A 21,324-nucleotide genomic window follows, 5' to 3' on the forward strand; every position below is an offset into this window, starting at 1 on the left:
GTAACTCCTCCTTGTAACTTCCGGTGGCTTACACCTATATTAATGAGAAAAACTCCCTCCCCATTGATACCCACAATTTCTATGGATTGTTGTTATTTGCATTATCTCTGTCTCTCTTTATCTTGTTATTTACATTCTTATGTATTTCCACAATCACAAACCAAAGAGCTAGATTAAATAGGCGATTTTACAACAGAATAATGTATTTTCAATAGAAATTTGATAAGAAAAAATGAGATTTTCTGTATAAAATTATCAAACAAACATGATGTCGGTTTTATGAATAGTATAAAACTGGAAACTATAATTTGAAAATAAAAACAAGGCTGCAGATATTTGCAAGACGAAAATTACTAAGTGCAAGACCTTACTTCATGCAAGACCAAAATATAAATAAATTTACTAAGATCAAGACTGGAAATTACAAATATAACCCCAATAATAATTTAGATATTATTAATTTAAATTAAGCTAATTGCTATTGCAAGACCAAAAAAAAAATACAAAAAAAAAAGAAAAAAAAAAAAAAGGAAAAAAGAGAGGGAACTCACTCACCCAACAAAACACCAACATCTTCTTCTTCACCCTCATATTACACATTTTTTTCCACAAAAAAATCTTCCATATTCTCCAAAACCCTTATCACATAAAACCCTCAAATCTTACTAAAACTTGAAAAGAAGGACATTATGGATACACAAGACATAAATATGGAGGATTCTAAGGTCGAAGAACACAAAGAGGTAAGAAATATTGTACTTTGTGATCGTTTTTCGCACCTCATTTCACGTACAAAATATTCGACATGTACAGGTCGAAATATCCGCTTAATATCGACACAGTAGTGTCGAAAATTTCAACATAATTCGACACTCCTTAATTGTCGAATTATATTGAAATTTTCGACATTATGGTGTCGATATTAAGCGCATATTTCGACGCTAGTGTGTCGAAAATTTGCCAAAAAATCGACAAGTACAGGTCGTTTTTTTTGTAAAACCGCAACTCCTTCAACAATAGTGCTACAATCGAACCCTAGAATCATCAACTATGTTCTAAAATGACTTGAATTCATTATTCTAACAATAAAATCATGTTTATCACATTTATTTCTCAAAAAAAAATTAATTCAAAAAGTAATTTCCTTACTTGCTTTTCGTGAGATTGTTGTGGCGGGGTTGGGGCAACAACGGACTTCAACGGCGACGGGGAGGTGGTGGACTTCAACGGCGACGGCGACGGCAACGGCGACGGGGCGACGACGACGGGGCGACTATTGAGTGCTGCAATTGATTTTTTTGTTTTCTTCTTCCCTTCTTCCCTCCTCGTTTTTTATTCTCAATTCAATTTCTTTTTTCTTTCTTTTCTTATTAATTTTTCTTTTTTAAATTGGTCTTGCAAAAGGAAATTAATAAAATAATTTTTATTTTGTTTGTATTTTATTAAGGTTATTATAGTCTTTTTATACTGAATTTAATAAAAAAAATTAATTTGGTCTTGCCTTAAGTAATTTTCGTCTTGCAAATAGTCGCTGCCTAAAAACAAACATCCCATTATTTTTAAGAAGTTTCATTTCACTCGTATACAACTTTCCGGTACTGCTTTTTGGGTGGGTGGGTCCGTTACTCAGTAAGCCAGATTATAACCCGACTTTAAAACTAAATTAGTACCGTACGGAAACAGCCGATTTTCTACCAGTAATTTTTGGGTGTCATTGGAGACCTCAAAGAGGGAAGAATTCCTCACAACATGAACAATATCCTTATCACCCTTATTCCTAAACAAGAGAAGCCTGCCACACTTGCCCGAGTGAAAAACTAAATTGATGAACAAATGAATGCACAGAGCACAAACAGAAGCAAACCACTGAAGAATCATCTTTTTACTTCCCTACTTTACTGCAAACTAATTGCAGTTGATTTAGTCCATCTCTGAACTTGCAAAATATCACATCATACTTTTAAACAAGTACTGAAAAGTTAACTACTGTCATCTGCTTAATATCGCGGCAACAACGCCTTTTACCACCAATCCAAGTCTAAACAAAAACCAGAGAATTTTAACAGTGAGACAATCCGCTTTATTATCGTTACAATTCACCAACTCCTCTACGACCTGAACCTGAAAATAAGGTAAGGCCCATAACCACCGGCTACAAAACAAAACAACAGCCCCGGTACAGGTTCTATGTATTTACCTTGAAGAGCCTGAGGTCAATCATTCAATCATCTGACACATGAGTTTTATCTTCATAATACCTTCTCTCGCCCTCAGCCTTCCTCTCATTTCGTTTCTGCAAAAAGAAAACCACTTTACGATTTTTCTTTTCCAATAAATTTGAATGCATAAGTGAAGATAACAAAAATTCGTAAGCCTTTTAACTCATAAGACAATAACAAAAGTGAAACCTGGTAAGCCTCGTGATTTGATAAAATCCTCCTGATTATCGTGCTAGTTGTAATGTCCAGAGGACTTTCCAATAGCTTAAAGATACCTAGGCTAATTGGAATAGCATATGGATTCTGCTTGTCCTACAAAATTAACAAATGCACGTAAATATGTGGTAACTTCCACTTGTCCTGCAAAATCAGTAACCATTTGGCAACTAATAGATACATGCCAGAGATTATTTAAATATATACCTTCTGAAAGTCATTATCCTCAGCTACAGTTCCTTGCACAACCAATGAGATATTGAAGGTTGTTATCTACAGCAATGGGAATAACAAATGAGATAGAAACCAAACCTTGATCTTTAACCCAAAAATGTAAATACTATTAAAGCATTTGTGTTTGTTTGTGACAGCATAATCCATGACAGGAAAATAATGCATTAGTCGAACTCAACCTTGTTAATAAATAGTCATCAAAGAGATAAACAAGATCAACATCATTTACTTTGTTATTTCTTAAGCATTCATGGCAATCGAAAGAAGCACACATACAAATAATGTTAAGGACGCAACTGAAAAGTAAAACACCATATTACATATTGCAACAGGTGGGTGGCACCCCGAACCCTAGTTGTATTTTCTAACGTATGAAGTGGCAATCAATATTTTTTTTTTGACACAAGTAGCAATTAATTTCAATGTGCTTAGTTCGCGTATTTTTAACACGGGATTAGACACAATATGAAAAGCTGGTATTGAATTTTTAAGACATACTTCATTCAACAGGTGAGATATATGTCTTCTCCAACATTTCATCATTGGGTAGCTTTCGACCATAGAAACTACAGACTCAAACCTAACACACAAATGGAATCTGGTCACTAACTTTCGAGCAAATGTTGGAAACCCTAATCTATTGTCCCAGTAGATTCAAACATGAATATTTTTATTTTGTAATGGCTCAGGTACCATGTTAGGAGAAATACAAAGGAATTTCATTTTTCATGCATTGAGTGGAAACAACACACCAACGTATACAAATCACCATAAGCTAAATAAGAAATATATTCCAATTAGCATCCCTAAAAATAAACTAATAAATCCTAGCTATTTACAGTGATGCATTATTTTCCAATAATAACTTGTAACATTGTTTACTCCTAGAAGGCTTTCAATAGGACAATGCTTCGAGTCTAGTTAAAAAAACCATAAGGGGACTATTTGCTCGGAATTAATCAGATATCTTTCAAAATAAAAGGGGTAATAACTTCTTTTTACTAAAAGAAGTAACTAGCAACCAGAAGGTTAATCACGTCTGAGCATTAGTAATTTGTGCCAATTAGCTGTTTGGATCCATATTATATGTTTTATCCCGATAGCTATCATTTTTATCTGTACTAACCTTAAATCATCATTAAACATGGTGGAAGAGTGGTAGGAGCAAATAAATTCATGTAGAATACTAACTAGCAACATAATGTCAACTCATACTCACCATATCTTTTGACACTTCCCTCGGAGCACCAATTATTACCTCATCTGCATATTGGCAAGCCAAAACACTCAAGCTTCTTTCGTGTAGATTCATAATCGGACGGTGAGCTCCTCTATTAGCACTGCAATAGACATCACACTGGAAAATATCAAACCTCTGTCATAAAACTTTGCATCTACGATACAATCCTTCTTATTGCTTGAGTTCATAATTACCGTAATCATACAACAAAAGCAGGAATATAGTTAAGAGAAACATAGGCCGAGAGAGCAATGAGATCACTCAGAAATGACTTTAGCAGCATTATTGAAATTCTTATGAAGTTAATAAAATATACACCTCAAACCACATATTTCACTAGAGAAACAATATAAAAGTTACACCTCATTGCATCGAATGTTATTTTTTAACAAATATCAGGTCAGCATCCTTCATTGAGATTGACTAAATTCTCCCCCAATAAAATAATTTAAACAAATAACTAAATACTCAAAGCACTCTGCCAGCAAATACGGTGTCGTCGGAATGTCTATAGCTAACAAAGGTTGGTACTAGATAAACTTTAATAAAATGGAGTTCCATCAACCTATCACAATTGCTATCTATTGTAATCAAATTCATCCCCGTCGATTTTGTAATAATCTGTACCAGCAAGCAAAAATACTGACTTCAACATCCAAACACCACCTTACTGGTATTCTCAGTTTCATCTTGCTGTAGTAAGGAATAGCTCATAACTTTATTATGACAGCTCCAAATCACAACTTCCATGTTTTAGGCTGGAGAATCTACACTTAGTATCCTAGCAAGGGGTTGCTATGAGAGTACATATGTGTAGCTGAAATGTTTGTTCTGACGACAATATGTTCGCAAAATATTGCTAGCCAATATTATTCCATCACACCAGTTTGTATAAATGAGTAGCAGTTTACAGGTCACAGATCACAGATCAACAGGGAAATGGGGAAAAAATCATCTTTCTTAAGGTTATATGCTAACGTCATAAGGGCTTAGCTAGGGATAGTATTAATTGTCTAGATTTCTGTTTGTTCTGTGAACTTCCACAATGGAATGATCCAGTTAAATTCTAAAACATAATCAATTAGATTGAAAGATAAAAGTGAATGGTGAAACAAAGATCACACCTGACAGTTTGATCAGTATGGATGCCAACAAGAAGAAAATCACCAAGACCTCGGGCAAGTCTGAGTATCTGCATAACCGAATAAATAATAACCTGAGCACGTAATGTAAACAAAAAGAAAATTTGGCAATGAAGTATACTTTTATGAGAATTCATATTCATAAATGCTGCTGTGGTATTGGACAGAGATTACAACATGAAGAGTTGAACATGAGAAATTATCAACAGAAGGTGAATAAATGGACACAACTACCATGCGAAATTATTGCAATCGATGAACTAAGTTAAATAAACCAGATAGAATCGTCACGAACCTCCACATGTCCAGCGTGGAAAAGATCAAATGCGCCATCTATATAAATTATACGAGCATCAGGTCCTGGCCCCTAACATAAGCAAACAAAAAACTGAAATGTCTGGGAACCATTATCAATCACATATAAACTGGATGGGAGATGAAAGCAAGAGTCCAGAATTATTAACAAAACAATCAGTACTGCATCCTGACATACGAGGCAGAATCCAAAGCTTGGATGGAATGCAAAAGGAAATCATAATGGAGAAGAAATTTGGTATAAGAGGTTATAAAGCCAATATTTATATCATTTTTGGATAAGATCAGAAATAGTTTTGTCCTTCCTATCCAATTACATATGCTCAAATGGTTTCTCTAGTTTTTTTTCTGTCCTTTTCTTTTGTTGGGTGTTCAGGGGGATTCAAATGGGTGCATAAGTAGTCATGACCAGAGTCTCTTGACTAAGTTCAGCCACAAAATTTTCATAGATATGGACGTGGTTAAAGATTATAATGTCCAACCATCCAGTTTATAAACTTATGATTATGTGTTTACTGGTTAAAGATAACACATCTTCATTCATGAACCCCTCTGTCTCTCTCTCTCTCCCACTCTCTCTCTTTAAATCTCTTTGAGATAAAATTGGCTTTGCAATTATCAACCATCAGTTGAGTGAAATTATTATTTATACGAATTTCTTAGATCCCCTTAGCAAGACAAGTTCCTATTTCAACAAGTCATCTCAGCAAATATGTGCTTGTATGGGTGTTATGTGGGGGAGGGGGATATACATGTGCATAAATTATTCCTGTTCACATCAACCGATAATAGACTAACCATAGAGAATTCTCCTTATGACAGGGACAAAACACATTCTAAGCAAACTGTAAAACATTGGGGTGCAAAAATTAATATCTACGGACATAAGTTGAGTTCTCCAAAATTGATATATGTACCTTGCTATTGGAGAATTGGACAATCCTACGAGATGTAGGGAGAAAATGGGATATCCTTGTTCCACTACCAGAGCCACCGTCTTCAGATTTGTGGCTGTGACCATGACTAAATTGTCGTTGCAGAGATGAGTGGTTATGGCTGTCCCCAGTTGACCTCTCTCTCAGACAAAGAAGCATACGGCCTAGTATACAAATACGCAAATGAATATTGAGTTTCAAGACAATGAGAGGGCAAAAAACAGGATTAAGTTATTTGCCTTAAAGGCTAATAATGTAATAACTGAGCCAAGAACCAACAGATGTACAAGTTCTATTTCTGAACACATGCACCAAGGTCCACTCTCCGGGATGCTAACGGAAGTTTTTTGTCAATGATAAGCGATGATATGTAAAAACTACCATTCAATACGTACTCACACAAATAATAACAACGACTTAGCCCTTTTTTTTTAATCCCATATAGTTAAATGGACAAAAGTTGAAAGTACAGACCAACGATGTCGGTGCTTGATACCCCTTCGGTGCGCTTTATCTGTTTATAACGGCCAACCTTCTTAGCAAGGGCATAAGCATCAGACCCGTCTGGAAGAACACATGGGTCATCCCCATGAATTATGTAGTCAATATTGTATTCATCAAATAGCTTTCTCATAAAATCTTCCGTGATAGCATATGGAGCATCAGGAATAACTTCATCCACCCATTTCACAGCACTAACCATGATCATCCTATGGCAGAAATAACAGCAAGGAAGTGAATTAATTAGTGGCTTGAAATATCTAAATTCAATCTTTGGTAAAAGACCTAGCTAAATTCATTAATAACCGCTGTGGAACAAATTGAAAGAGATTAATACCTGTTACCGCATTATCAATATGTAAAGAAACAAGCAACTCAGCAAACCACTAAGGAAATATAAGGGACACGAGTGCCAAACTGAACTTAACTCAAAATATGAAAGGCGAAATTGGAATACCGTTGTTCAAAACTAACAGAAGAAAAAAAAATGATTTCCATAATAAATAAAGCCGGAAAGTAAATCAACATGTCTTCCATATCCACATCAAACCAGGAAACTTCTTTAAAGACTCCACCTATCATCAAACTGGACATGTATACTATGCATTTGAAATTCTCACTGGGAAAAAACACTTAATTAATTAGGCACGACACTTGCTTTAGCAACCTATTTGACGGATGATCATAAATTTCCAGGACCTAATGGTGGTATTTGTCTGTACTTGATGGAGTTCATGTTAGGGTCATAAATTGAATCGCAGAAATGTCTGAACCAAAAAAAAAAAAAAAAATGCAATCCCAATAATGTAAGGAAGCAGAGATTTAAATATAAGAATGGATGAATCGGTAGAAAATAGGACCTCTCTTTAAGAGGAGTAACTGGAGGGCCTTTGTTGACAGTAATTTCGGCATCGCTGACAACACCGACTACCAATTGGTCACCTAGGGCACGGGCCTGGCGAAGGGCATTGCAATGTCCGTAATGCATCATGTCGAAGCACCCATCCATGTATACCCTAATTGGCCTCTTCTTCTTCTTGTTGTGCTCCGGCAAAGCATAACGCAAACCTAGCAACGACATCCCTATGACCAGACCACCGATTAACCATGATGCCAGAATCCTCTGGACCTTCTCCCCTTCCCAACCCATTTATTTCAATTGCTCAATCCAATCAACATAAAATCTCCTCTAATAACAGCCTACAACTCACACACACTCACTAATACATAACATTTGTCGGTCGATCAACAAACAACCTACAGCAAGCACCCTTATTTGCTACCTTCTTCCTCCTTTTTCGGCGACTCTTATTTCACATTTAAGCTATGCCCTGCGCCTGCGGCAAAAATAGAATAGCGATGATAGGTCTAACGGACGTTGGGATGAGATTGTTTTGGTAAAAGAAAACCGAGTTATTTGCAGAAAAGTCCTTGTGGTAACTCAAAGCCCATTACTTTCTTTTTAAATAACACATTCGACCCATTTTGAGTTTACAGTTAGCCACTCAATAAAAAGACGGAAATAACCCAGGGGTTATTGCAATTAGAAAGGTATGTAGTTTTTTAACAATTATTTGATTTATGTCATTTTGACCCTAGGGGATTTTTAGCAATTAATAAAGTATATTTAACTTATAAATATTTTTGATTTTTCTTTAAAGTAACGAAACGTTATGTTAGTTTGATAATCAAGAAAGATGGGGAGGCAAACAAAGAAAAATGAAAGAAATTAGAGCAACATCACATAAAACGAGTATACATGTCTGCAAATTTGATACGCAACAAACACCACCAAATACAAAATAAACTATTTTCTTACAGGAACACTTAACACAAGCTTGCAATCACCATTACAATTATGGTACATATATATAGCTTATAGCTTCCAGGCATGATACATGAAACAGGTAAGTCTCATCTAACTCGGCATGGTGCAGGGGAACAATTTGGATTGGAAGATCGACAACCAACACCAGCAGTTCCGACTGCCCCAGCAAATCTGCGATGCATCCTGTAATCTGGAATCCTCCCTGATACAAATGGACTGCCACTACATAGAAGAGTAGGTGTTGAAGATGATGAGACTTCATGACTACCATTGCTTTGTAATGGTTCCAAAGTCTCAACCACATCACTCATTAAGGGTCTAGCTTTGGGATTTTGGCTTAGACAATAGTATGCCAAACTGCATGCTTTCTGAGCTGCCCTCACTGAGTACTGATTCTCTAATCTAGGGTCTATTATTTGAAGCATTTTTCTCTTATCGTTTAGCTTCGGTCTGGCCCAATCCACCAGACTTTGTTCTTTACTTGGTCTTGTCTTGTCAACTGACTTCCTTCCCGTCAATAGCTCCAGAAGAACTACTCCAAAGCTGTACACATCACTCCTTGCTGTGAGGTGCCCTATGTAACCATTCAAGAGACACACAGATCAGCTTGGATACGTTACAGCATATACATTCAACACTTTTTTCAATCCTTTTATTTTTTAGAGATTTTAAGCCATACCAGTCATCACATATTCAGGGGCAGCATAACCATAGGTACCCATAACTCGAGTTGATACATGGGTCTCGTCACCTTGGGGCCCTGCTTTTGCAAGCCCAAAATCAGAGAGCTTGGCCATATAATCCTGTAACAAATACATTTTCATATTAACTACAAGACACATAAAAAGATCCAAAATCATGATATAACTCTATCAACATCAATTCGTAAACCCACACCAGTCCCCCAACAAACAGGTCAAACAAAACACACACTCCGAGAAGCAAGGGTAGGCCCACCAGAGAGAGAGATAGAGTATTCAATAAATTATCTAATTGACATCCCTTACCGAGTCCAGTAGGATATTAGATGTTTTGAAGTCCCGATAGATAACAGGCCGTTCAGCATTGTGAAGGAAAGCAAGCCCTTTAGCTGCTCCAAGAGCAATCATCATCCTTGTCGACCAAGATAGTGGAGAAGTTGCTTCTGGATGCCTCAGAAAATTCCAGGTTAATTGTAGTCAGCCAGCAAATGATTAAAACGAGAAATAAAGTTTTATGTGTATAAGCTGCACAGTAGGCACTGAATGTGCACACTCACAAGTATAGAACTCACCATCAAGAAATGGAGGGAAACATTATGCAAACATAATATCACTGGAAATTATTCAAATCGGTGAAGAAGATAATACTGTTTCAACAGAGAGGACGAGATAGCTAATTACAACTAAAACGACAAAATAGAAAAAAGCCAAATACAAAAGTCTCTAGCAAATATATAATGAGCTTCACCAAACTATCTCACTCAAACAATGAATTCAGTGACATTAATAATGATTTGGTTCAAAGTTCTAGCTTTAAATGTCAAGCATAATTTTTTTAATTCCTTAACGTTCATATATGATTGTTACGATTCAACTCTTCTCTAGTCTATAATCAAAATTCACTACTCAAAAGGCAGAACCTTGTTTGCATGACCTGATCCAGATTTTAAGAAATCAACCAGGTTTACCACCATTTTTATTAGTTACGCCACGCGGGTCACAATTTGAAACAACCACCATCAGATTATTGAACTATACAAAACTATCACAGAGACGCCCACTCTTACAGTTGGCCAAAAACTCTCCACATAGACACTTGTGGGAACTGGAAGTTTAAACTTATCAAGAATCTGATATTTATATCAGATAAGACAGGAGATTCATTCCGTAAGAAGGTCAAATTTACATGCGGAGGTGTCGATATTGTTTCACACTTTCACTGCATCTTAGCCAACATAACAAGTAAAATTTCAATCACAATCATACAATGAGAGGAATCTAGTAGCAGCAACAACAATAAATCATTCTTTGGAGAGCAACAGAACATACTTCGAAACAGATGATTCTCAAGGCTTCCTCTGAACATGAATTCATAAACAAGTAACCTGTGATCATCCTCACAGCAATATCCAATCAACTTCACTAAATTAGGATGCCTGAGCTGCCCGAGGAAGTTGACCTCAGTCTGAAATAGTGAACTTACGTATTCAGCAAAATATTATCATTTTCATAACGCAAGCTACTTGTTAAGTACCTTGAGAGAAACAGGGAGCCATTTAAAAACAAGGAGCACATAAAAGACGCAGAAAACTCACCAGCCATTCACGGTGGCCTTGAAGGCCTTCCTTGTTAAGCACTTTAACAGCAACAGGGAGAGATTTGAGTCCAACTCTGACATTCTCATCAATGTAACCTTTGTAGACCGTTCCAAAACCACCTTCTCCAAGAATGTAGTCAGAACGGAAGCTCTTAGTGATGGTCTCAAGCTCAAAGAGGGTGAAGGCAATGACGTGGGTGTAGAGCAGTGCGTTTTTGCGAAAGTCCTCAAAGTTGCGGGGTGTTGAAGGATCGCTCAGATCTGACGTGGAACGACTGTGCTTCTTATCTATAGCTGGATTCCTAGTGGGTAGCGGCAACACTTGGAGCTGCTGCTGAACTGCTCATTGTTTTTATTGTTAATACTTTTTTTTTCCCCAAGAATTATATTGTAGTATCTAAATTGTGTGGTGACGTAAAGACCTAAGTTAATTTATGAACAAGCATTGAATATTATTTATTCAAAAAATAAATAAAAAACCTAAATATGATCTCCGCCATACCGGCGAAGGGTGTGTGCAGCAATTACCGAATGTTTAATTAAGGGCAACTATGTTTCCTCTTTGTGAGAAACCAACAAAATATCCGGTGATATTGTTTTGTTGATGGAGAATGAATTGACGAAAAACCAGATCTGGTGGGCGGAGAAGAGAAAATGCAAGGGAAAAGAAAACCCGAACCTTGATGAGCAGTAGAGACGACGGCTGACTCCTCCCTAGTACCGCAATTGCCCATCTTCTTGTCTATTAGGCAGAAGAGCTTCACCGGAATTTCGTCTCATTCTTCGCCGCCAGCCAACCCCTCGTTCCCCTTTCCTTTTCTTCTTCTCCCTCTCACACACAATTCTAATCACTCATCTGCGTACGACTTTTTTTTTTTTTTTTTCTTATTATCAATTAAGTTTCAATCTGAAAATATTATTATAAAGGGGAAAAAATTAGCTCCTGGTCTGTGCACAACTCACACGTATATACCTACTACTATATCGATATCTATATGGCTGTAGTGTCTGTAAATCAATATATTATCTTAAATATTACTAATCACAATTTCACTCAGGTGTTTAAACTTTAAGAAAAGTTTGATTTGAGGATTTAAGATGGAAATAAAGAATGGTTGGTGATGGGCAAATTAATTCCTTTTAGGGCCAACTTTGAAAAGCCTTTTGTTTATTTCAATTTGCTTACTCACTTAAACGTCATATTAATTTTGAAGCCCAAACCTTGATCAATGAATGAAGGGCTGAAACTTGGCCTACCTCTCTAGATTTAGAGGCTCTTTTTGAAAATTACGGTAAAGCCCTTGTTGGATGATAAATTAAGGCAAGTTACAACCGCCCCTGAAGTAAGTATTTTTACAAAACTTGCAAACTGCAGGAGGCTAGATGTATTTTCCAAATAATAAGGGAACTTTACCTCGGGGAGCTGGTGGTAATTTACCCAATAAAACTGTTAACCTTAGAGATAGAAACCATAATGATCAAATTTTGCTTTCATGTATGTGTTCCATTAAGATTCAACACTTTTTCTTCACCTTTAAATCCAAACTGCCAATAAGAATATTATTTGGCAAGTCCCTGAAGCAGATTTATTCTGGTTATTATTCACTTCCTATTTTATCGAGTGGCTACAATAATCTTCCAACAAGATACATTAACAATAATATTTAATATCGAGATGAATCAAAAGTTACCATTAAAGCAGAAGACATTGTAGAAGGGAAAAAAAAAGAAGCATAAAAATGTGTATGAAAGGAGTCAGAATTGAAGCTTCCTGCATACATGAGAAAGATTGTGAATGTTTGTGGAGTTGGTGGTGGTGGACTTAGTTGGAGCTGCAGGGCATGTATGAGCAATCCCAGTAAGGCATGGTGCAGATGTAGGCGTGTTGGGGGTGTCGTCTAGATTTGTCACAACTAGTTCAGATAAAATAGAATCGAGTATAAATCCATAAACAAACTGAAATAAATAATCTTCATCATCGCCCAACTCTAGTAATCCATAATCTCCAATAATCACATTTGTAGAAAAGTCGAGGCGTCGCATCACATGGATCCTTGACTCTTCCTCCAAATATTTACTAATCATAGACGACTTGTTATTAGGAGGACCTTTTTTAGCTGCAAATGAATCATCTGAGGAAGAGGTCATCACTGACATGTCATTCACATAATTCTCTCTGTAGGTAGCTTCATTCCCACAACATTCTACTAACACATTCTTCTTTCCTGAATTACATGCCTCACCACCCCCCATCTCAATATTTACCTTTTTGCCTCACCTGCACAATGCACCCACCAAGAATTAATTTATACAAATTTCCAATTTAAAGAAGAAACAAAAATAAATAACAGGAAAGGAAACATTTATTTCTGTCCAACTATCCTAATCCCCAAACCCTAATTTTATTGAGTCTGCAAGCTCAGCCACCAAAGACCCATGAACATAAAATATTTAATTAACTGATGAAGACGCAATCAGATGGGAAACAGTTAGAGTTGAAAATTGCAATTAATTACAAAGGAAAATAAAGGAGGATCGATCGGAAGAAGTAAGGATTAGGTTGAAGAAGATGACATAAATACCTTTAATTAAGAGATTGTGGAATAATGGAGATTTGAAGCAGTATAACTATTTTGGGAATGAGGAAGATCTGAGACTGAGGGTAATTTGGTTTTCCACGATCTACTTTATTACAGTTTTCGACCTCCCTGTGTCTTTCTTCCACTAGTAGCTCTAATCGCTCAGGCTCAGCAACTTGGTATGGGTGGGTCCCTACCTATTTTTTATTTTTTTTATATATAATCATATTTTATTATTTATATATATTATAATAATTACCTAAATAGAGAAAAGTTGGTTAATTAAAACGTCCGTGAGCTCACAGCCGGACATTCATTTTCTACACTTCTTCTCTGTTTCATATCACCCTTCCGAAATCTGTGGAGGTGTTCTCCGGTGGTAGTGGGCGGCGTCCCCCGGCAGTGTTCTTGTTAATATAATTCGACATCCCAAATAATCACTATTATTGAAATATAATCCATAATTAATTAATTATTAGCTAGGATGGCTTACAGGAGGAGGCAAGGGATGGGCAGATCATCCACCTTTAAGGAGGAAATATGCCCGCCACTGGAAGAGGGGGGCACTGCGGCATCATCATCTCTCGCGGCACAGGCTATAATGGCATCCGCCGCCCATCGTGACTCCTCCCATTCCGACCACTCTATTAATAATAATAAGGTTAGGTTATATACATTTTCCTATCATATTTCTTTTTCAGATCATGATATGTATGCATATGCGCGCGCGTGCATTTCATTATTTTCCTATACATTGAAAAGATGAAGTCATTTATTATTAGATATATCTCAGCAGCTGAGAATTAATCTGATCATTAATGCATGTGTTTGCTTCTGATCTGATCTGGTACGTGCTCATGATCTATTTACTAGAGTACTCCCCTTGTATATATGCTGTTGATAGAAATGGGATTTCTTGAAAAACAATTGCATCTTTGATTTCGAGAGAAATATTAATTAGTTGTTCGCACATTCCATGCACCATATATCCTTAGCTTGATGATGATGGTGATGATGCGTGAATTGCATCATTTTTGCTTATAATATTGATGGCATGCATTAAAAATTAGGGAGGTCCTACCTATGACTACACATCGATGGGAAGTTCAAATGAAGCAGGCAACTTTTGGGGAGTTCTCGCCAGAAAAGCTAAAGCCATTCTCGAGGATGATAACATTCCTTATCAGTCCGAATATGTTAGCCAAACAAGACCAGAAATGCTCTATTCCTCCAGGATTGACCAGGTGATCAAACAAATAACAATAATAATTTTTCTTTTGAGTAGTGACTGCCTGAGTGCCCTCCTTCTGTTGTTCCCAGTTCCCACCATATACAATATATATATATATATATATATATATATATATATATATATATATATATATATATATATATATATATTATGATCTTACTAATTGCAATGATATGCCTTTTGGTTGTTGTTGTTGTTTTTTTCCTGGAAGGTCGAAATATCCAAAAAGACGGAGAATCCCACTCTGCGTAAGGGGCTGGACGCACTAACATCTTCCATGAACCGCATTGGAAATGCTTTGGAGGTAAGTCACACTTACACCAGAATATCAGTAATATATATAATATTTTTCTCATTTTCCATCATTAAGTTGTGTATACTTGTCTAAGTGATCAATCTTCACTTGTGTATTAGGTAATTAGAAAAGTTGAAATGGCATTGAGAAAACTAGCTAGCTAACACGAATTAATAAAAGTTTGTCATGGACTAATTAATGCCATTTAATTTGTTTGTATGATCGGTCGTCAAATTAATAATTCCAGGAAGGGCGCACAATTGTTGAAAATAAGACAGCTGATTTTATACAAGAAACAAGGAAAATGCAGATAAGGAGAAAAGGGGTGAATGAGGGAATGCCATCTGGTCCATTAATGCAGCAGTCACAGAATCATACCAGTCAAGAAGATCAGCTCAAAGCATCTCGCGACGTAAGGTGGCCAAGTACTGTGTAAAATTGTCATCATCTCATTGTGATTCATGCATGCATCAGAATCAGAAAACATCTCTAATTAATTACTTGATCTGCCGACAGCTCCTACTGTAACTGTCTTGAAACGTACGTATTTTCATTATTATTGTTGGATTTCAGGTGGCTATGGCAACTGCTGCAAAAGCAAAACTACTTCTTCGAGAGCTGAAAACAGTTAAAGCAGATCTAGCTTTTGCAAAAGAGCGGTGTTCTCAGTTAGAAGAAGAGAATAAAATACTCAGAGAGGCTCGTGAAAAGGGAGTGAATCCTGCAGATGATGACATGGTATAACTTTTTTTTTTTTTTTTTTTTAATAATAAAAAACAAAAACTTTTTTTTTTAATTGATGAAATGAGATGATGTAAAATAGATACGGCTTCAACTGGAGACACTACTGGCGGAGAAGGCACGTTTGGCACATGAAAACTCGGTATATGCACGTGAGAACAGGTTTTTAAGGGAGATAGTAGAATATCACCAACTGACAATGCAGGATGTAGTATACTTGGACGAAGGGATTGAAGAGGTTACAGAGGTTTATCCAATATCAATGTCAAGGACACACTCAGTTTCACCACGTTCATCTATCTCTATCTCAATGTCAATCTCTTCTCCACCATCTCCCTCTGATCTTCATCACATTTCTTTGTCCAGAACCTCTTCTCGTGAAGTACTGCTTCGAGGAGACATTTCTAACAAGGATGATTCTCGATCCAATACCACTCCACTCGATTAATTCATTATTATTATTATTGTGATCCATTCATCATTTTTCTTGTTTCCCTTTTTCTTTTAATTACAACAAAATTATATTTTTATTATTTCCTAACTAGAGCTAGTTCAGACTCTGTCTCATTTGTTAAACTCTGTAAATTTCATATTAAACTAGATTCTGAAAGCTTTGCAACTAGTTCTTCTTGAGTTTGGGTTACTACTTACTACTATACATGTGATGGGATCTCATATTGCACGTTCAAAAGCTTGTGCATATATGTCTGCATGTAATGGCTCTTTTATCAAAACAAATAGATCGAAAAATCCGAAACAACTTTTGGCAGCTTAACACAAGAAAAAACAGATTATTCAAATACAATGTCAACCAGAATATGAAAAGGCAGATATATCTAATTCACGGGCAAGTCCCACATGATCATCACCAAAATACAACTTAATCATCCTTGTTTTCTTGTGCAGGCCACAAAAATATAGAAAGAAAAAAAAAAAAAAAAAGGACTAGTAGATAAGAGTTCATAAATAAGTCCACTGATTGGGTCTTGCACATTATTTCCTTGTACAAGCCATTCAAATTCAATTACCTGCATCACCACACAAAGGAACCAAGTCAGTGATACTTTTGTTTTTTTATAAATAAACAGAGAACTCTGAATAATAACGAAATTAGAAACAAGCTTTCTTTACAGAAGAAATCAGAAAAGCTGAAACTGAAAGGAAGAACCAAGAACAATTTAGAAGTTGAGCAAGAATCATGTAATTATATCTCATGAAGCCTAAGCTTAAAAGGTCCAAGTGCTGACAGACAATAACAGTGTAAATTTTACAAGTCTCAACTAACATAAAGTAGGAAATACCTACTTTAATTTCCATTTCCTTGGAAGAAGAAACTAAAATCACATAGCCTCACAAATATAAGTAGCAATTCTAGGAATGATTTTGGAAAAATGTTTTAGTCAGTCATATTTCTTAACTTGAACCTGGATTTATTATTCACTATTCAGAAACAGAAAAGGATATCTACTACCCCTCTCCCAGAACAACTTATCACTTGCATTTACATTTTTATGCGTAGGTAAATAAATATTAACATACTAAAGTGATATCAGGTTCAGTAACAACAACCAGTGCCATTAAACCAAATTCAGGGAGTGGAGAGTGGAACACAATACTGTGTCTTATAAAGTTTTTTTATGTCGGTAATGTACTTGTTCTAGATTACGAAAAACCAAATTCATATAAAACAGCATAGTTGTGTTTACAATGTCATGGAGACTTGCAGTTGCTTAGTAATAATTTGAAGAAAACATTTTTGTTTTTTTAGTACGACTAGACTACTGAAAAAATTGTTAGGTCAATGAAACAACAACACTTTGGAAAGCCAATTGATTCTGAGGAAAGACATGTATGTATTATGTATATGTCCGTTGGACAAAATCAAGTGGCATCATATGTAATAGTTATCAGTATCATATTATATAGAAAAAAAAAATGTAAAGCATTATCCAGAAGAAGAAGAAGAATCAGATAAAATGGAAAGGCAAAAGGGAAGGACCGAAACTAGTTGGAAGGTGAAGGAGAAGAGAGCATCTCCATGATTTTCTTGTCACGTCTCTCCATAGCCACGTCCCAGACGTCGTTGCCAATGTGCTTTGGCTGCAAACGCAATTCAAATTGTCAGCATAAACAAAACAGATCAATCGTCAATCGTCATCGATATGTATGTATAATCGAGGATGATAGATAGATAGATTGATTGATTGATTGATTGATTCACACAAACACGCATACAGAAAATAGAAAAGGAGAAATTTGGGTACTAACGCGGCCATGAGCTGCTTTGTGAATGAAATATTGGGCGTTTCCCATAACGCAGAGCATCCCTGCTATTATGCCCAGCGGCAACATTGCTTCCAACCATATGAGCGCCATGATTGCTCTGCCTCTGCCTCTGCCTCTTTCTCTCTCGATCTCGATTCGATTATTTTTAATTGATTGGAAATCCACTGAATTCTTTGTGGTCGCTTGCTTCTTCCTTGTTAGATCGATCCCCCAACTCCAATTTTTGGTGTAAATTCCATCCCTACCCCTCCCTCCCCCAAATATATTGGGCCTGGGCTGGACTCGACTCGACTCGATCCAATACATAATACCGAGCCCTCGTAGACAATTATAATTTATGTAGTAAAATAAACTTAAATATAAAACTGTAAACAATTTATAAGAAAGTACAAATTACCTAATTAATTTTCTATAGTGAAAAAGTACTCACAATCAGAAAATCCCAAGTGCTTGCTTGGTAGCAGATGACTTTTTAACGTGCCCAATGGCCGATAGACACACCGGCTCGCCGCGTTTCAATGTTTCCAAAAATAAAAATAAAAGAGACTAGTCTCACTCGCACATTAAAACAAATAAATAAATCATAAATGGTAGGAGGAATAGGATGGTGCCAACATTTTAATAATGGGCCTGAGCCTGAGCCTGACCCACCCCCCCCCCTTCTTTTGTTGTAATATCATAATTGAATAATGGGCCTCACTTAACTCCTATTAAAGTGTGACAACTAATTCATTGTGACCGATTATGTGGCGGTCATTAAGCCACGTGTTAAAGAAAGGGGTCCGGTCTCTATGGCCCATCCCATTTTTCATCTTTTAAGAAACACGTAAAATCGTAATGGATTCTACATTTGGCTATTTTAATTAAAACTTAAATGAAGTTGCTGATATTATTCTCTTTTTCTTTCTAATAACTAGGTTGAAAAATGAAAAGAGAAATAATAATTTGATGAAACTATAAATAATGTCAGGGGAAAAATAATGAATTGGCAATAACTAACCGATAGCAAATAAATTAAGAAATTGATATACAGATACATATATAATAAGAGTGCATGCATAAGTATATATATGTATTTGGTGTGAATGAAGATCGATGATGATTGATTTAACTTTTGGATCAAGTCCGGTACATGGAACTGAGGCACAGCAATCCTTAAAGCTTCATCAATATAATATTACTACTCCAGCAATTTAATTTAATTTAATTTGTTGGGAATTACGTTTACTGTATCAACGCTTTCAATTTATTAATTATATATATGGACATAGACATGCGTGGATCGGAGGCCCTGATCAAGCATGGTCACCCAATTACATTATTAATATATCTTTTTTTTTTCCTGAGTTTATTAATATATTTATGTCATCATATACTCAGAAGTCGATAATAACAATATACATACATAGGGATAATTACAGTTTTGGTCCCCCAAGTTTGCATGTTTTTCACTTTTGGTCCCTCATTTACCGCCGTCAACAAAATACACACTAATGTTGTCACATTTTAACACATTTAGTCCCTCCGTCTGTTTGACCGTTAAGTAGTAACGGTCAACGGTTGAATTTGGGGTTTTTCTTTGAGAAAATTGCAATAAGACCCCTGTATTCTTTCAAAATATTATAAAAACCTCTAAAATTTTATTCAACCATAATTTAACTCCTATTTCATCAATTAACCAATTTTAACCAATGACCCCGATTTCTCAAAATTGGGTAATCCGACGTTGACTTTCTTTTTAACGCGGTTGACTCTTTTGTCGATTGATATTTTTTCCCGTTGTTGACCGATGTTGAATGTCGGCTCAACAGCGTTGACATTTTCTTTCTTGATTTTATTTCAATTGTTCAGTTATGGAAAAATATAATTAAAAAAATCAAAAACTGATAATCGGCGAGAAAATAATATCATAAAAATGAAAAAGTCAACGCGTCTCAATGACGGAAAAATTTTAAGACAAAAAAAAAGAGATAAAAATTAACGGTCGGTGTTAATTAGCCCCAAAAACCGTTGTAATAGAGTGGTTTTCTCATTACAAATTACTCCGCACATGCCTAATTCATCTTCTTCATATTTTCTTGGGAAGAAATTGAGATGCACTGGCGGTTCCACGAAGAAAAATTTGAGGGGAAGAAATTATGGATTTTAGAATTTTTTTAAAATTGTATTTAGGCCCTAAAATTTTAGATAAAAAATTTCTTAGAAGTTTGTAATTTTAATATTACGATACTAGATATTACTATAGTATTATTATTGTGTTATAATTGTGTTGATCGGAAAAAAAAAGTCAAAGGAAAAAGTTCGTAAAAAATCAAGAAAAATAAAAAAAATCAACATTATTAACCGAGAATACAATGTCGGTGAACGGCGTCAAAATCAATTTTAAATAAAATAACTCAATGCCGAAAAAAAAATTACAAAAAAAAAAAATAATCAACGGCGGTCAAGGGTCAACGGTAATGGTGTAAAAATTGGGGTCGTTTGTCAAAATTGATTAAATGATGAAATTGGAGTTAAATTATGGTTGGGTAAAATTTTAGGGGGTTTTAGAATATTTTAAAAGAATGCAGGGGTCTGAGTGCAATTTTTATCTATGAAAAATCCCAAATTCAGCCCTAATTCAACAGTTGACCGTTACTACTTAACGGTCAAACAGACGGAGGGACTAAATGTGTTAAAATTTGACAACATTAGTGTGTATTTTGTTGACGGCGGTAAATGGGGGACCAAAACTAAAAAACGTGCAAACTTGGGGGACTAAAACTGTAATTATCCCTACATACATATGTATATACTCACGAATAACCTTAGGGGAAATTTGCTAGACACCCCTTATTTTGGACTTATATAGGTAGAAGTCCTAGTTGTTAGATGGATATAGGCCTAGGTCCTTTCACATAAAAAAATAATATAAATTAAATAATAAAAAAAATATATAGACATAAGTACCCTTATTGAATAATAAACATATTTTAGGGGATTTAGTTATTTACGTAAAGATGGGAAATCAAATCCCACTAATCACGATTGAAGGCAGAGTATCGTGTGAGACACTTGGAAAATAGATCTTAGTCGATTCAAGTGAAATATGAGATCTTCGTGAAGAGTTCGAGAAACCAATATGAGCGTATAACAATTAAACGCGAAAGTCGGTGTTGATAATTAGTGAATCCTTTTTCGGCCTGCAATCAACATTAAAACGAATTATACGCAAAGGTTTGTCAATTGATGTTTGTTGTTTTG

General features: G+C 35.7%; 4 protein-coding genes and 1 long non-coding RNA gene across 8 annotated transcripts; 1 reads left to right on the forward strand and 4 right to left on the reverse strand.

Moving 5' to 3' along the window:
• Positions 1 to 1,867: 1,867 nt before the first annotated feature.
• Positions 1,868 to 8,255, reverse strand: PECT1 (phosphorylethanolamine cytidylyltransferase 1). The gene is made up of 10 exons (XM_012994859.2): positions 7,663 to 8,255; positions 6,776 to 7,011; positions 6,284 to 6,465; positions 5,347 to 5,418; positions 5,034 to 5,101; positions 3,889 to 4,009; positions 2,643 to 2,708; positions 2,409 to 2,531; positions 2,198 to 2,293; positions 1,868 to 2,121 (listed from the first exon to the last, which is right to left on the reverse strand). Exons 1-9 carry the CDS (start codon positions 7,950 to 7,952, stop codon positions 2,222 to 2,224), a joined length of 1,230 nt encoding a protein of 409 aa, XP_012850313.1. The 5' UTR covers positions 7,953 to 8,255; the 3' UTR covers positions 1,868 to 2,121; positions 2,198 to 2,221.
• Positions 8,256 to 8,522: 267 nt separating this feature from the next.
• LOC105970064 (Protein kinase superfamily protein) lies at positions 8,523 to 12,152 on the reverse strand. 2 transcript variants are annotated; one of them, XM_088826832.1, is made up of 6 exons: positions 11,602 to 12,152; positions 10,927 to 11,267; positions 10,661 to 10,796; positions 9,638 to 9,774; positions 9,310 to 9,433; positions 8,523 to 9,204 (listed from the first exon to the last, which is right to left on the reverse strand). In XM_088826832.1, exons 1-6 carry the CDS (start codon positions 11,660 to 11,662, stop codon positions 8,717 to 8,719), a joined length of 1,287 nt encoding a protein of 428 aa, XP_088682958.1. In that variant the 5' UTR covers positions 11,663 to 12,152; the 3' UTR covers positions 8,523 to 8,716. The 2 variants fall into 2 exon arrangements, with proteins under 2 accessions (XP_088682958.1, XP_012850299.2); XM_012994845.2 differs by having other exon boundaries at positions 11,608 to 11,929.
• A 423-nt stretch (positions 12,153 to 12,575) lies between these two features.
• Positions 12,576 to 13,622, reverse strand: LOC105970065 (uncharacterized). Its single transcript, XR_016034883.1, has 2 exons — positions 13,511 to 13,622; positions 12,576 to 13,206 (listed from the first exon to the last, which is right to left on the reverse strand). It is a non-coding gene; the product is annotated as an uncharacterized LOC105970065 (long non-coding RNA).
• Positions 13,592 to 16,428, forward strand: LOC105969983 (uncharacterized). Of its 2 annotated transcripts, XM_088826833.1 has the most exons (7): positions 13,592 to 13,692; positions 14,003 to 14,168; positions 14,578 to 14,751; positions 14,971 to 15,063; positions 15,302 to 15,466; positions 15,628 to 15,792; positions 15,878 to 16,428. In XM_088826833.1, exons 2-7 carry the CDS (start codon positions 14,016 to 14,018, stop codon positions 16,241 to 16,243), a joined length of 1,116 nt encoding a protein of 371 aa, XP_088682959.1. In that variant the 5' UTR covers positions 13,592 to 13,692; positions 14,003 to 14,015; the 3' UTR covers positions 16,244 to 16,428. The 2 variants fall into 2 exon arrangements, with proteins under 2 accessions (XP_088682959.1, XP_012850208.2); XM_012994754.2 differs by lacking the exon at positions 13,592 to 13,692 and having other exon boundaries at positions 13,769 to 14,168.
• Positions 16,429 to 16,540: 112 nt separating this feature from the next.
• Positions 16,541 to 18,651, reverse strand: LOC105970185 (NADH dehydrogenase ubiquinone 1 alpha subcomplex subunit). Of its 2 annotated transcripts, none has more exons than XM_012994988.2 (3): positions 18,064 to 18,651; positions 17,801 to 17,895; positions 16,541 to 16,823 (listed from the first exon to the last, which is right to left on the reverse strand). In XM_012994988.2, coding segments are annotated over exons 1-3 (420 nt in total). In that variant the 5' UTR covers positions 18,388 to 18,651; the 3' UTR covers positions 16,541 to 16,822. The 2 variants fall into 2 exon arrangements, with proteins under 2 accessions (XP_012850442.2, XP_012850441.2); XM_012994987.2 differs by having other exon boundaries at positions 17,795 to 17,895.
• Positions 18,652 to 21,324: the final 2,673 nt, after the last annotated feature.

This window comes from Erythranthe guttata, chromosome 12 (genome assembly GCF_056151865.1).
Source record: "Erythranthe guttata isolate IM_541 chromosome 12, IM_541, whole genome shotgun sequence".
Taxonomy (NCBI): domain Eukaryota; kingdom Viridiplantae; phylum Streptophyta; class Magnoliopsida; order Lamiales; family Phrymaceae; genus Erythranthe; species Erythranthe guttata.